This window comes from Humulus lupulus, chromosome 7 (assembly GCF_963169125.1).
Source record: "Humulus lupulus chromosome 7, drHumLupu1.1, whole genome shotgun sequence".
NCBI classification, from domain to species: Eukaryota; Viridiplantae; Streptophyta; class Magnoliopsida; order Rosales; family Cannabaceae; genus Humulus; species Humulus lupulus.
Genome location: NC_084799.1, coordinates 11,592,660 through 11,608,581, shown reverse-complemented (window position 1 = coordinate 11,608,581; position 15,922 = coordinate 11,592,660). Strand labels below are relative to the sequence as shown.

At 32.4% G+C, this 15,922-nt stretch overlaps 1 protein-coding gene across 1 annotated transcript; it reads left to right on the top strand.

Moving 5' to 3' along the window:
• The first annotated feature begins 8,562 nt into the window (after positions 1-8,562).
• LOC133790675 (serine/threonine protein phosphatase 2A regulatory subunit B''beta-like) lies at positions 8,563-15,800 on the top strand. The gene is made up of 13 exons (XM_062228400.1): positions 8,563-9,025; positions 9,692-9,934; positions 10,108-10,213; positions 10,294-10,393; positions 11,287-11,392; positions 11,587-11,677; positions 12,297-12,438; positions 12,646-12,793; positions 12,953-13,062; positions 13,559-13,715; positions 14,201-14,326; positions 14,436-14,585; positions 15,174-15,800. The coding sequence occupies exons 1-12, from the start codon at positions 8,876-8,878 to the stop codon at positions 14,574-14,576; spliced, it is 1,620 nt and encodes a 539-aa protein (XP_062084384.1). The 5' UTR covers positions 8,563-8,875; the 3' UTR covers positions 14,577-14,585; positions 15,174-15,800.
• Positions 15,801-15,922: the final 122 nt, after the last annotated feature.

The following is a 15,922-nucleotide window of genomic DNA, read 5'->3' as shown; positions in this document are numbered from 1 at the left end:
AACGTACGTTCTTATCTGACAAGCTACTTCAAGCTTAAGTAACCTCAAATAAAACTTAGTGCTCGGGGTCCCGAAAACACCCTCGGGGATACTATAGTCAAAACTTCCAGAATTCCATTCTGATCTCAAATACTCCCAATCCATTACCAAATAAACATTTCTATTACCTCGAAATTGACCCCGTTATGACAAAACCGCTAATCCATTATATATGACCGTCTCATGTCGAATAGCTCAAATATATCTCCATAATAATAAAATCTCATTCACAAATTACATTATGCACCCAATTTACAAATATGCCCTCAACATGCCAAATTACCAAAATACCCTCACAATAATAAATTCTCCTATATGCATGAATTTACCATCATATAATAATATAATTCACGTAAATATGCATATAATCATTAAATACTATAATAAATCAATTATGGCCCTCCCGGCCTCCTAATCAAGGTCCTAAACCTTATTAGGAAATTTGGGGCATTACACATGGACCAAGAGTTTGTAGCCATTGCATACCGAGGACTATGTCGAGACCCCAAATCGGCAGTACATAGAGGTCAACGTGAAATGTGTGTCCCTGTAGCACAAGTTCCACCGCCTGACATAACTTGGTACACGTTAAGAACTGCCCATTGCCCATATAAACTTTGAAGGCCTTAGTCATTTCGCATGGCAACTGTAATGTATCGGCCAGAGATTCTTGGATGAAGTTATTATTACTGCCAGTATCAATTAACACCTCTATCGACTGTGAGCCATGTTGAGCGCGTAATCGAAAAATGTGGGGATTCACGGAGTTCGACAAAGCATGGAGGCTAACCTCCTCCGCCAAGTCTTCCACCTCCTCGGCCATCTCCGGTGAGTCAGTGTCCTCCTCCTCATACCTACACAACAGAAGGACACGGTTCTTGCATTTATGGCCATAGTGAAACTTGTCATCACAAGTGAAACATAATCCTCTGTCACGCCGATCCTTGAGTTCCTGGGGTGAGAGACGTTTAGCAGGTAGATTCGTAGAGGACCCCGAAGATTTCACAGTAGAACTGGACCCTGCAGTGCTCTGTGGCCCAGAAGAGACAGATTTAGTACCCCCAAGAAGATCTGACCCAGTGACCTTTCGACTCAGAGGACCTGCAGCAAACGGATCAGGACGAACAACATTGGAGAAATCGGCATGACGATCTTCGAACAACTGGGCCTTGGCCATAGCGTCAGCTAAATCGGTCGGAGCCATAAGGAGCAGTTCCCGACGAATAGGCAGCTTCAAACCCCACACAAAAAAATTGAGAAACATTGTTTCAGGCACACCAGTAACCTGTGTCACGAGTTCTTCAAATGCAGTGCGATATTGATCCACAGTTCCAGTTTGAGTAAGCTTGGCGATGCGACCCAAGGGATCCGCATAAATCGAAGTCCCATAGCGCTTCCGAAGTTCCAATAAGAAGACCTCCCACGAGAGAAGCAAACCCCCACGTTCCATCCACTGGTACCAAGTGGCTGGTCCCCCTTCCAAATGAAATGCGACAACAGAGAGACGCAATTCCGGGGCAACCGAGTACAAATAAAAAAACTTAGTGATCTTATAAATCCAATTCTCAACATTAGAGCCATCAAACTTGGGAACCTTGACTCGAAGAGTCTTCAACAGTGCATTCAAGTCTCTGGCAGAAGCATCGCTCCCTACCCGGCGTGAGGCAGGTGGACTCGGTTCACCGTCGCTGCCCACGTGTAGACCCGAGACCGGCGAAGCTGACGGACCTTGCGGAGAGGCGGAAAAAAATTGACCAAAACGTTCATCGGTGGCCGCGCGGTGTTGGTCCAGCAGTGAGGTGAATGTTTCCAACTGAGCGTCGGCATGAAGCTTGAAATTGGCTTCCATAGATTTCAGGAGTTCGGCGATCTCATCGTTCTTCATGACGAACCTGTGAAAGCACCAGTAATAGCTATGAGTACTTTTTGAGACAGTACAAATCTCCCAAGTTCTCAGATTACTTCATTCATGATAAGAAAATGGTCTAATACTTACAAAACATATATATGTCCAACCACTAAGCCAAACGGCAATTACAACAATATAACAGAAATTGGTTATTCTCCATTTGCTCTTGCTCAACGCGTCTCGGCCATCACGAAATCCTTCATCCATCTCGGTTGTGCGTGTGCCCTTTTCTCACGCGTTGTGTTGTTCAGTCGGTTCCCTTCGTTTGCCTCAATAGTTTCTCTTGCTGCATTTTCTGGCTGTTCTTGAGTGCACTTAGCTATTTCGGCTGCTTCATCCAACCAGTTCTGGGCCTTTGTTCGAATGGGCTTGGGGTCTAATGATATTTGGGCCTGGTTATCAGTGCATGTCCTAAAAAAGTGTCCCGTAAAGGGTATTTTGTAGTAGTGTCTTCTCCTTTGACGTTGCCTTGGCCTTGAGTTTGTTATCTACAATTCAAAAACATAAGTTAAATAATTTATTGAAAATAAATAAGCATAAAGCAAATAACACTATTACCAAATCAATTTATTTAGTTTATTTACTTTCTTCAAGAAGCTAATAAGATTGTATTTTATCCAAATACTCCATTGGTTGAATCCCTTCGTGACTCTCCTTCAACCAACTTTGATTGCATACTAGTGCCTCCACCATTTTTGGACCCAAAGAACTCCTAAATAAGTCCAAAATACGCCCACTAGTCGAAAAGAACTCCACCATTTTTTGACTGGTTCATCATTGCCTTCTTTTTTAGGTGACTTAAGTTCAATAGGAGTAGTGTTTGGGGTAGTGTTTGTGGTGATGTTTGGGGTGGTGTTTGCGGCAGTGTTTGTGGTATCAAGCACTTTACCTAATTGAGTGGAAGTTGGGGTAAGAAACTTATCCATCATTCCTATACACATAAAAAAATGCAAACAATTATCAATTATAATTTACCACATAGCGTATAAAAACAACTCACTAGGCAATATCATAATGAAACCAATCATAATTAAAAAAAATAGCACCTAAGCAAAAAATATCATAGATTAAAAATAAAACTAATTCCAATATCAACAAACCTAAGTATTTTATATTGTACACAAAGCTTGTGATACAATATAAAGCTTTGTGATACCAGTCAACAACTTTGTTGTGTGTGGCTTTATTATACCCAAAAAGACAATTTTTTTTATGGACCAGATCAGCTATTTGCCGCAAATCTAGAACATACTTGTATAAATCTACCTCTTACACATAGTTTCCCGTCCATACACTTAAGGTTCTGGATTTTTGTGGATTAAAGCAACTCAATATGCAATATAACATAGCATATTAATAGTCTAATACTCGTTCTAATAAATAAAAATTGAGCAAACATAATTAAAGCAATTCTAATCAAACAAAAATAACAACATGCACGATAAAATTATATATATATATAATCAGCACCAAACAACACAGTTAACCAACAATGAAACAAAATGCTAAGTGGAGGAGAAAATACCCTTTCTTCTTCACAAGCAAAATAAAAGCAATCAACCACAACTTCACAAAGCACAAGCACAACTTTCACCATTTGAACATCTGATTTCAAAGCAAAAAACTAGAGATATTAGAAAGTAGAAAAATAAATTACATATCAAATTAATAAATGACAGGGTCGTACAGTGGTGAAGCGATGAAGCCGTGATAGTGGAGAGATGAAGGGGAGGGTGATGACTGTGAGGCAATGATTGTTCAAATATATCTATATATATATATATAAATATGCATTATTCAGATATATATAAATAGCAGAAACAATCTATATTATTTACAAAAGTAATGAATGTGATCATATATATGTACCTATATATAAATATGCTTAATGAGCTGAGTAGCGAATATTGATCATTAGCAAAATAAATAACCTTGTTTGTTGGCGCCTTGGTGGAGACGAGAGATTGAGAGTGAAGAATGAGTGAGGTAGAAAAGATCAAGAGTGCGGCTGACAGCTGCTATGTTTCTACCGTGAGTGAATGTGGTGAATTTAGGGTAGAAAAGTAATGTCCCAAAATTTCTAATAAGGCTCAGTGCCTTGATTAGTGGGTCATTGTAACGCCTTACGTCACTATGGCTGCTTCCTAAAATGACGATTAATCCTACAAACCAACACAAATCTTTCGAGTGTGCTATGTCCTCACTCGCTCACTTCCTGAGAAAATTTCTCAGGTGTTCACAGACTAGTCCAGGTCAAGCACGCTTAACTTTGGAGTTCTCAAGTGATTGACTACTGAAAACTTCTTTTAATAAAACAATAATACATTGCTTTTATTTACTCACAATTATTTTATAATTTGAAATATTCTATTAAGATCTTTTAAATAGATTGTGTTAAATAAAAGGAAGTAATATAAAATATTTATAATATTTTTTGAAATAAAATTTGGTTATAGAGCTTTAAATAGATTATTTGTGAAAAAAAAGTAATTTCTTAAAAAATTTAGAAATATATTTTTATTATTAAAATTATAAGTATTGAGTGTTCATTACTTGATATAAAATACTTGTACCACTTATCAAGTATTGAGCATTCAGGTAAGATTGTTTTTAAAAATGTTTATTTTTATTCACATATCTATAAATGGATACAAAATAATTAAAATTAAATTATTTTATCCAACATTAATTTAGTATGTCCCAATATTTCAATAATGGGTTCTAGCTGTTTGTATCGAGTTAGTTGATATAAATTATAGTCGGTCAATTTTTCAGAAAGACATATAACGGAAAAGATAATAAAATATTCATACCTAGTGATACATGTCGTTAAGGAAATATATTTATATATTTGGAGTTATAAATAATAATTTATAATATATTTTTAGTATAGTTTATTTATTATTTTGATCTCACTTTAACTATTAAGTTACTCAATTTAACTTAATGAAACTTAGCATAATTATTCAATATAGATGTTTAAATCAGGATAAGCGGTTTTAACAAGATTACATTATAAGTTGTTAATTTTGTTAATTTTCACGTAACTAATACATGTATGGCTAGATTTTGAAGTTAAAAATATTTTCAATACATAATTCCTTTACTTTCTTCCTCAATTCAAATTTGACATAATGATGCTATGATCATTAAAAAAAACCCTAATACATAATAATGCAAAATCAATAGTGTTTCGATGCTCTTGTGATGCAATTATAAAAATTTGATTTTTGGCCAAAACGATGCTTTTTCGATGCTCTTAATTGCGATGCAATCATGAAACTTGATTTTTGGGCAAAGCGATGCTTTTTCGATGTGATTTTGATGCAAAATCGATGATGTTTCGATGCAATCATTAAAACTTATTTTTTTACTTAAAACGATATTTTTTCGATGTAAAATCGATGATGTTTCGATGCTTTTGCGATGCAATCATAAAAACTTGATTTTTGTCCAAAACGATGATTTTTTTATTCAATTTTGATGCTAGGCACTGAAATTTGATGAAAACTTTGGAAGTTCATATTTTTTCACTAAATTGTCTGTTTCATGTGATTTTTTTTTAAATTTTGGTATTTTTTTGAGATCTACAATATTAGAATGAGAGACGCTAGAGAGAGAATTCAGACTGAGAGAGAAAATGAATGTTTAGATGCCAGATGTATTTTTGTCCAAAAAATTAAAATTGTCGTATATTTGGAATAGTAACTTATGTTGGCATATTAAAAAATTTCACTAAGTTAACATGCATATAACATGAAATTTCCCTTATGATATTACTTTTAAATTTTTTTAAAATTAAAGTATTTTTTATAATAAATATATAAACGTGTCATAAATTTTTAATACAAAATAACACACGAGAATACTTGCTCGTGCTTATCAAGTATTGAGTGTTCATGTAACATTGTTTTTTAAAATGTTTATTTTTATTCATTTATCCATAAATGGATACAAAATAATTAAAATTAAATTATTTTATTCAAAATTAATTTAGTATGTCCCAATATTTCATAAATAGATTTTAGTTGTATGTGTGGAGTTAGTTGCTCTAAATTGTTATAAATTAAAGTCGACCAACTTTTCAGAAAGACATATAACGAAAAGATAATAAATTATTCATACCTAGTGATACATGTCGTTAAGGAAATATATTTAAATATTTGGAGTTATAAATAATAATTTATAATATCTTTTTGGTATAGTTTATTTATTATTTTGATCTAATTTAACTAATAAGTTACTCAGCTTAACTTAATGCAACTTAGCATAATTATTCAATATAGATCTTTAAACCATGATTAGCAGTTTTAACATAATTACGTCACAAGTTGTTAGTTTCGTTAATTTTCTCATAGAAAATATTCACGTAACTAATACACGCATGGCTAGATTTTGAAGTTAAAAATATTTTCTATACCTAATTCATTTACTTTCTTTCTGAATTCAAATTTGACATAATGGTGCTCTGATCCCTAAAAAAACCCTAATACATAATTCCTCAAAAAATTAATATTACAATTAAAATAAATAACAAAAAATATGCTTGATTTATACTAATAATTAAACTAAATTTATATTGTTATTGTATATTTATTATGAATTCAATTATATAGTTTTAAATAGTTTTTAACTTCATAATAAATATGAATATATAATTTCAATAAAATAAGTATAAAACTATAATTTATTTACAAATTTGAATGTATTTATTTTTAAACAATAAAATTATATCAAGTTGTCTTAATTTATACTGCATAGACCAAACTTAAAGAATGTTTCATCTTCAACAAGTATACGAGGATGCAAATGACACATGAGATATTGAAATTTTTTAAATAAAAAATATATTTATTTTATTAAACAAGAATATACATTTTAGGATTCAAACTCAATACTTTTTTAAATAACAACGAGACTACAAAAAATTGGGTACTTTTACTACATTTTTCTCCAAAAGTCTATGATAAATTATCTATTGTGACATTACTTTTATAAATTTTAAAAATTAAGTATTTTTTATAGTCAATTTATAAAAGTATCATAATTTTTTAATACAAAATAACACACTTTAGAATACTTGTACCTACTTATCAAGTATTTAGTGTTCATATAACATTGTTGTTTTAAAAATGTTTATTTTTATTCATTTATCTATAAATGGATACAAAATAATTAAAATTAAATTATTTTTCCAAAATTAATTTAGTATGTCCCAATATTTCATGAATAAATTTTAGCTATATGTGTCAAGTTAGTTGCTATAAATTAAAGTCGATCAACTTTTGAGAAAGATATATAACGAAAAATATAATAAAATATTCATACCTAGAGATACATATTGTTAAGAAAATATATTTAAATATTTGAAGTTATAATATCTTTTTGGTATATTTTATTTATTATTTTGATCTAAATTTAACTAATAGGTTACTTAGCTTAATTTAATGCAACTTAGCATAATTATTCAATATAGATATTTAAATCAGGATAAGCGGTTTTAACATGATTACGTCAAAACTTGGTGGTTTCCGTGAATTTTTACATAGAAAGTATTCACGTAACTAATACATGCATGGCTAGATTTTGAAGTTAAAAATATTTTCAATACCTAATTCCTTTACTTTCTTCCTCAATTCAAATTTGACATATTGATGTTCCCATCCTTAAAAAAAACCTAATACATAATTCCTTTAAAAATTAATATTATAATTAAAATAAATATAAAAAATATGCTTAATTTATATTAATAATTAAAGTAGATTAGTATTATTATTAAATATTTTTTTATGAATACAATTTTATAGTTTTTAAATAATTTTTCATCTTCATAATAAATATGAATACATAATTTAAATAAAATAAGTATGAAAATATAATTTATTAAGCAAATTTGAATGTATTTTTTTTAAAATAATAAAATCATATTAAATTATCTTAATCTATATTGCATATACCAAATTCAAAAATGTTTCATCTTATACAACTATCAAAGATGCAAATGACATATCAGATATTAAAAAAAATTAATATAAAATTTTATTTATTTTATTAAACAATATTATAGATTTTAGGATTCAAACTCAATACTTTTTAAATACAAAACTAAAGGTGAGCAAAAATTTACCAATCCCTCTTACATTATTAACTTGTCCAATTATTGTTTTTTCAATGTTGAAAATATTTATCTTTCACTTCTTTTTTAATATATGTTTTTTTTAAGATTTTATTATTGTTTTTTTTTATAATAACTTATTATTGTTTTATAAATGAAGAAAATATTCAAAAAAATTACTTAATTTAAATGTGATTTTTTTTTATTAGGTATTTGTTTTTTGTATTTTATTAATTTTAATATTGAAAGATAATTGCTTGGGTTATAAACTAATTATAAAAAAATCAACATGAAATTTTGTTATTTTTGTATATATTTTATGATTTTTAGACAATACTAGTCAAATTTAGGTGTTATGGATGTAATAATTTGATTGAAGTAAATTTATCACAATATTTTTTTTCTTAATTACAAATAATTCATAAACCATGACACGTGTCCCACTTCAGACCGAATTTATCAGAATTTCATGTGTTAATACACAGATCTTTCTACTCTCGTTCTTTCCTTATTTTCTTTTTCATTTTCTTTTTATTTGTAGCTATTCCGCACTGAAAATTTCATCGATCTCTGAAACAAATTTTCCTCTCATTTTCTCTGGCTTTCATTCATTTTTTTCCCGTTTATATCTCCAATTACACCCACCTTCTTCTTCAAGGAACCAAAATCCTCTTTTCAAAGATCTAGGGTTTCTCTCTACCCATTTCCCCACCTGAAGAGGTTTGGCCATTGGAGTGAACGCTCTTGCTCTTTCTCAGGTTTCGGATTATCGAATCTAGGGTTCGTTGATCTGTATATGTGTCTCGTCATCCATGAGTATGGAAATCGTCGGCGATGCGGCGTCGTTCGACGCCGACTTGTTACAGCTCTCAGAGGTCTCTCCTTTGGCCATGAAAGCGAATCCAGGTTTCGTCGAGACTATTTTTGAGCATTGGCTTGCGCTTCCCGACACTAATCGTCTGGTATTTTCTATTTCATATTAGTATTGTGTTTTTTTTTTTTAAATCTCGCAATTCGAATTAATTTGTAGGTTACTTTTTTTTTTTGTTTCTGAATCACCTGGTTTTGTTTTGTTTTGTCTGTCTTTTTTTTTATTTTGATCGCTTGATTATAGTTTGTCAATTCTGTGCGAATATTAGAGTGTTGGGAACAAATAATGGCGTTTTGGGTATTTTCTTTTCTTTAGACTGCTTTTGATATGCTATAAAATGATTCAGACGCGATTCTGATGATTATTGAAAGTAGTGATTATTGTTGAATGCGTATATGTGGGAAGAACGCAAAGGAGAAAAGATTCTTGTGGCTGATTACGGAATCGTGTTTGTATTAATTCTTTAGAATTATTGTCTATCTAAGTATTTATCAATAGATTAATTATGCTCACTCTCTGCAATATGAAAGAAAACGAAAATTATTTGCAATCTTGAAAAGAATTATTCCTCTTAACTATTCTTGTCCAATTTTTTATTTCATTCATCTTGTATTTGTAAGTTTAAAATTGTATTTCATTGACAGCAAGTGCATTTTTCTTCTAATGTATTTTAACAAGGAGATTCTTTTTGCAAAACCAATTATAAAGCGGAGCATGTGCTAATTAATTGTCTGTGTTTCAACTTTTTCGAGTGTAGGTAACGACATTGCTCAATGAAGCTAAATCAGGTGGTCCGTTGAATGTGCCTGGAAACTCTTCTAGTCCACATGCCACTTCTAGCAATTCTTTGCCTTCCATGTTTCCTGCAGGAAGTGCTCCTCCTCTGTCACCTAGAAGTACATCTGGCTCTCCTCGCATAATGAAACCGAGGGCTGGCCCTTCTAATCTAGGTTCTCCCTTGAAACTAATTAGCGAGCCAGTTAAAGAATTGATACCTCAGGTTTGAGAAGAACTCTTATATTTTCCTGTAATCAGGTGGCCTTCTGCTATGTGTTTCATTTTTTCTTTTATTTATTTATTTGTTGAGAATGGGGGGAGGGACTCAATTTCTTGATCTGATTATTGAACTAAGTATTTGATTGGTTCTAATATGTGTGCTTATGTGGCTTGCAGTTTTACTTTCAAAATGGTCGTCCACCTGCAAGCGAGTTAAAGGAACAGTGTTTGTTTAGGATTAATCAGTTTTTCTATGGTCACTTGGAAGGATTGCAGATTAATGGTGAGATAAACTTTGTGATATTAGGATAAGTAATAGTCCGACTTCAATAACAAATTTTTTAATTTGTGTTCTTATTTCAGAATTTAAATCTGTTACGAAGGAAATTTGCAAGCTGCCATCATTCTTCTCTACAACTCTTTTCAAAATGATCGATGTCAGCAATGCTGGTTTTGTAACAAGGTATTTGAACCTTTTTTTGTTTCTGAATGTTGGTGAGAGTCCTTTTAGTACTTGCATACGAGTCTTTGTAGTGGATGTTACAATGTTGCTTTGTATTTCATTTGTCTACCTTTATGCTTTTCTACCTACCAAGAAGAAACACCAACATTGAAGGGTTTTTTCTTTGTTAGATGGTATATAGTCTTGCACTCTTGCTTCCCACCTCCTTTTAAACATTAAACTGCTTGTGTACCATCCTTCTCTTTCTTTCCAAAAAAAATTGTGGGGGAGCATCACTTCTATTTCCAGTATACTTACCAGGGGTGTGAATTAGTAGACATCACCACTCTTTAGAAATTTACGTTGTGGTTTTGTGCCTGGACATTTTCAAACTTCGAATTTTTGAGATTGGTTGAATGATCTCTTTTGTATTACAGTTCTTGCATATTATGGATGCTTTTGTTATGTGGATCAAATGTAGCTTTATTGAATTATAGAAAGTCTTGCGTGCTCTTGTTGAATTGAGAAAAAAGAAGTCTAAATGTGTAAGTTGGTACATGTAGGTTGGTACATGTAGGAAAACTTGATGAAGAGGCTTGTGTTTGAGTGATAGCACTGGCTTGCTTCAAAAGTTGAGTGGCACTAAAAGTAACTTTCACTCTGTGATTTGGGATTAACGTTTAGTTAACGTGTATAGCTTGATAAGTGTGGAATTAGGGTGTATTGATCTTTCTTTATTGAGTGAATGGCGTCTTTGGTTTTTTGGTCAAATGGGGACATCCACTTAACTGAAATTTGAATGAGTAGTTTTCTAGAACTGTTATTTTGGTGTTTGTTAAGCTAAACAGGTGAAATTAATAAGTTTGTATGGTTCTCATGACTCAGTTCTTATATATTAACTATTTTGTTTGTAGAGATGCTTTTGTTGATTATTGGATCAATGGAAATATGTTGACTATGGATATGGCTACTCAGATATATGTGATTCTAAAGCAACCGGATCTTAAGTACCTAACTCAGGTTATCTTTTATTTTATTTTTTCTTTCTCAAATTCATTCCATGTGAATTATGTCATTAGAGCTAGCCAATTCTCTTTGAAGATCTGAAAGTCATTAATTGTTGCTAAGGATTGGAGTTGTGTTCACAACTGTAGTATTTCTCTCATGGATTAATTGATGTGATATAAATTATTGTAATGCTTCTTTGGCAACAGGATGACTTTAAGCCAGTGCTACGTGAACTTTTGGCAACTCACCCAGGGTTAGAGTTTTTACAAAGCACACCTGAGTTTCAGGAAAGATATGGTTCGTTCTCCACGCAATCAAATGTTTACCATTTCCCATGACTCATTAGTTATTACCTTGATGGCTTAATTCCAATTGTTGTTGATAATGTGCATCAAATACTAGTATGAATTTCTTATGTAATGTGGGATATGCACTTGTGAGGAACTTTTCTTCAATTTTCAATTATTTATGACTATACTTTTTTATGCTGCTTTTAGCTTTATATTTTGCTTTTTTACATGGATATGACGTATGACCATATACCACTTCTGAGTTCTGATTTGATTGTTTGTTTTGTGTATGGAAGTTGTCTCTTTAACTAATCAATGATTGCTTTACTAGAGGAGAGTGTGGAGCTTTGTGCTGGCTAGATATAAATTTTGTTAGGACTTGCACTGTCTATGTGTCTGTAGACTATTTTCTAGTCTGTGAGAACTTGCACTCTCTCTCCAGAGTAGAGACTATATATTATCTAGTCTGCTGGTTTTAATGCTCCTTATATTAAAATCTTTACATGGGATATCATCATTTAAATCTTGAATTATTGTGGCAATTATATGGTTATAACGCTCATTTCATGATTTCTTTAACCTTTAGTTTCAAATTTTAACTTATGGAATATTATTGCAATGGCCAGCTGAAACTGTTATATACAGAATATTTTACTACATAAATAGATGTGGGACTGGTCATCTTACCCTCAGGGAGCTGAAACGTGGAAACTTGATTGATGCAATGCAACATGCAGATGAAGAAGAGGACATTAACAAAGTGTTGAGGTAGATATTCTGGATAATGACTTGTCCTAGCTGTGCGTGGTTACTATATTACTGTATAGAATAGAGACCTTTTATATATAATTAGTTTTCACATGATTATGATTAGATTTCGTTGCATGAGTCACTGTATGCTTGCTCATAACATGATATCAGGTATCTAAACTACTAAGATATTAACATCTTTTATCTTGTGTTATTCTTTGACAGGTACTTCTCTTATGAACATTTTTATGTCATATACTGTAAGTTCTGGGAGCTGGATACAGACCATGATTTCTTGATCGATAAGGAGAATCTTATCAGATATGGTAACCATGCACTTACATACCGAATTGTTGATCGTATATTCACCCAGGTATGTGTTGCTTTAATGTTACTTTTGTTTTTAAAATTACGTTTTATCCACAAAAGATTTTTTTTATTCAATAAAAAATTAAATTTTCTGTCTTTCATCAAGTGTTGGTCAGATTATCATTAATTTTTTAGAATTATTTATCACTCTTTTGGTTGGCAGATCCCCAGAAAGTTTACTAGTAAAGTTGAAGGAAAAATGGGATATGAAGATTTTGTTTACTTCATACTCTCAGAGGAGGATAAATCATCTGAGCCTAGCCTTGAGTATTGGTATGTCTGCACCTATTATCTTTTTTTTGTTGGTTAAGTTGCTTTCATCGCTAGATTTTGGCTGGATTGCTTTTATTTGAATATACTTTCTTTTCTTTTCTTGGTCTTCCTTTTAGTGCTACTCTTCTGAGGTAGCCTTGCCAGCTCACAAGAAAGAAAAATTACGCTAGAATAGGTGCAATTGATGGGTCAATCTTATATGTATCTTGGCTTTTACTTTCCAGAATGCCAAAACTATTGCTAACTCTTTGTTCACTCATTGTGGATGCGACGTATCTTTTTACTTTTACATAAAATTAACTTAGAGGAGGGACATATTGATCTACAAGCAACATATGATCTGAGTACATAGATCTGCAAGCAACATGTGATTTCAGTTTATTAAAGGACTGTTGAACTGTTGATCAGCTTAACTTAGCAATACTAATGAAAGCTTCTGCATTCTCTATTGCTTCTTAAAGCCTTGCATAGCTCTCTGACATTAATTTTCTTGTAGGTTCAAGTGCATAGATTTGGATGGAAATGGAATTTTAACAAGAAATGAACTACAATTCTTTTATGAGGAGCAATTGCATCGAATGGAATGCATGGCACAAGAGCCTGTCCTATTTGAGGATATACTATGCCAGATAATTGACATGATTGGACCTGAGGTTTTACCTTTTCTACCTTGCTCACTTTTTTTAATGTTCTAGTTTGATGGTTTCAATAGATTAAATTGTTTGCATTCATTATCTTTTTTCTGTCCACTTGTTCGCTACTCATTTCTTAAGTGGTGAATCTATATTGCTAGCACATATTTCTAGTTAAATAGGTTTCATTGAATTCTTAAATTCAGGACAAGGAGAGAATCTGAAACTTAGTATTTCTATTAATGTTTGAATTAATCTGTTATTATCCTCTTGTGTAGACAATTGCATGCGAATAATAAACCAACAAGTGGGTATTGGCCTGGCATGGCATATAGTTGTGAATGTTGAGAATGCTAAAGAAAGTTATAGCAGTCAATTGTCTAATAAGATGGTTTATGAGGACTTCAGTTTGTCATGTCTAGCCCTTTCATCCAATAGATATTTTTCTAAACCATTGTGTTGACAGAGTTTCATTGTGGTTCACCTCGAGTTCCTTTCTCTTGCAGAATGAGACCTATATCACCCTCCGTGACTTAAAAGGCTGTAAACTCTCTGGAAGCGTTTTCAATATCCTCTTCAACCTCAATAAGTTTATGGCATTTGAAACTCGTGATCCATTTCTCATCCGTCAGGTAAACACATAATTAATTGGAACTGGGTAATTCCTTTCAAGAAATTTTGTAGAAGGGATATCATTCCCATTGTTTGGTTTTGGGCTTGATGGTGCTGTGATATGAACAGGAACGTGAAAATCCAACCTTGACAGAGTGGGATCGCTTTGCACATAGAGAATATATTAGGCTTTCAATGGAAGAAGATGTTGAAGATGCCTCCAATGGAAGTGCAGAAGTTTGGGACGAATCACTTGAGGCTCCCTTCTGAGTTCATTAAGTAAGCAAAGCTAATTAAGTTGTTTTTGCGTCACCATGTAAATTTTTGTCTGGCCAAAGTTCGGTTGCTCATATTAACTATGCAAGTAAAGCACGTTCCCTTACCCAGGCACAGACAGATACTTGAGAGTCCTTCAAACTGATATCATTCATCACATTTCCCATACATGTGGTAAATTTAGGCTGGTTAAATTTTTAAGTTTTGACATGGACGGATTTTCATTCTTTTGTTTAGCTCTTTGGCATCAATAATGTGACGAGCACTGTGCACATGATAAACATCGAATATATATAAATAATCTCAAAACAGCTAGAATTCCAGTTTCTTTCATCTGCACTCATAAGATGAAGTTTTGTTGCTCGTATTCATAACCCATATGCAGTAATGTTTTTAGTTTTTCATTCTTACATGGTGGGGTACTTGTGCTAAACTCAAATACGCCATAGATGGACCACATTCACATGTTAATCTTCACGAGAAGCAAGTTATTTTCTTGCATTTCTTCTCTGTATAACTATATATACTATGCCAACCGATTATTATTTCTATCCATGGGAGCTCCCTTTATTGATTCTTGTTTTGTTGCAGGCGCGGACAAGAAATTTTTTCTTAATTCAATCTATAAACTGGCCATCCAAGTTCATAGGGATCAGTTACTGAATGGGCTGTTACACAGTGTAGAAAGAGAGAGAGAGAGTGACCTACAAATCTTTCAAAAGGGGAAATATGGATTTTGCAATGTGAGAAAGGCATTGTGTGCCACCGCAATAATATTAATAAGTTCCAGATATTCGTGTGCAGTTATTGACACAGCATTGATTGATTGCGATCAACAGCCCATTTGCCTGCCTCTCATACAAGTTAGAAGTTGCACGAGGAGTAGCTGTCTGCTGATAGGTGATCAAACACAAGCCAGATTTAAAGTATTTAAGAACATTCAATTCCTTCTCTTCTCTTCTCTCCTCTCACCTTTTCTTTTACTGTCTCCCAAATTTTAACCTTCAGTTGTAAGTTATCAGCTATGTTAGTCTCTCTTTTCCTCACCCCCCCTTCTATTTTTCCCTTGAAAAAAAAAAATTTCTTTCAAGTTAGTGGTTGGTTCTTTAGATACTTGCATTTATAAGAATTACTGGGTGGTTTCAGATTTTCTTCTTTATCTAGGAATTTTGGATCGGTCTTTTATCATTATAAATTGGTTTTCAGTGTTTGATTCTTCTTCTGTATCTCAAAACCCAATTTTTGCATACAGTCCTCGGCGCTGATCAACTACTAACTAGTGGCTTAAATTGAAAAAAAGAAGCTTAGTATTATAGTCTACCAGCATTGTGAATTTCTTT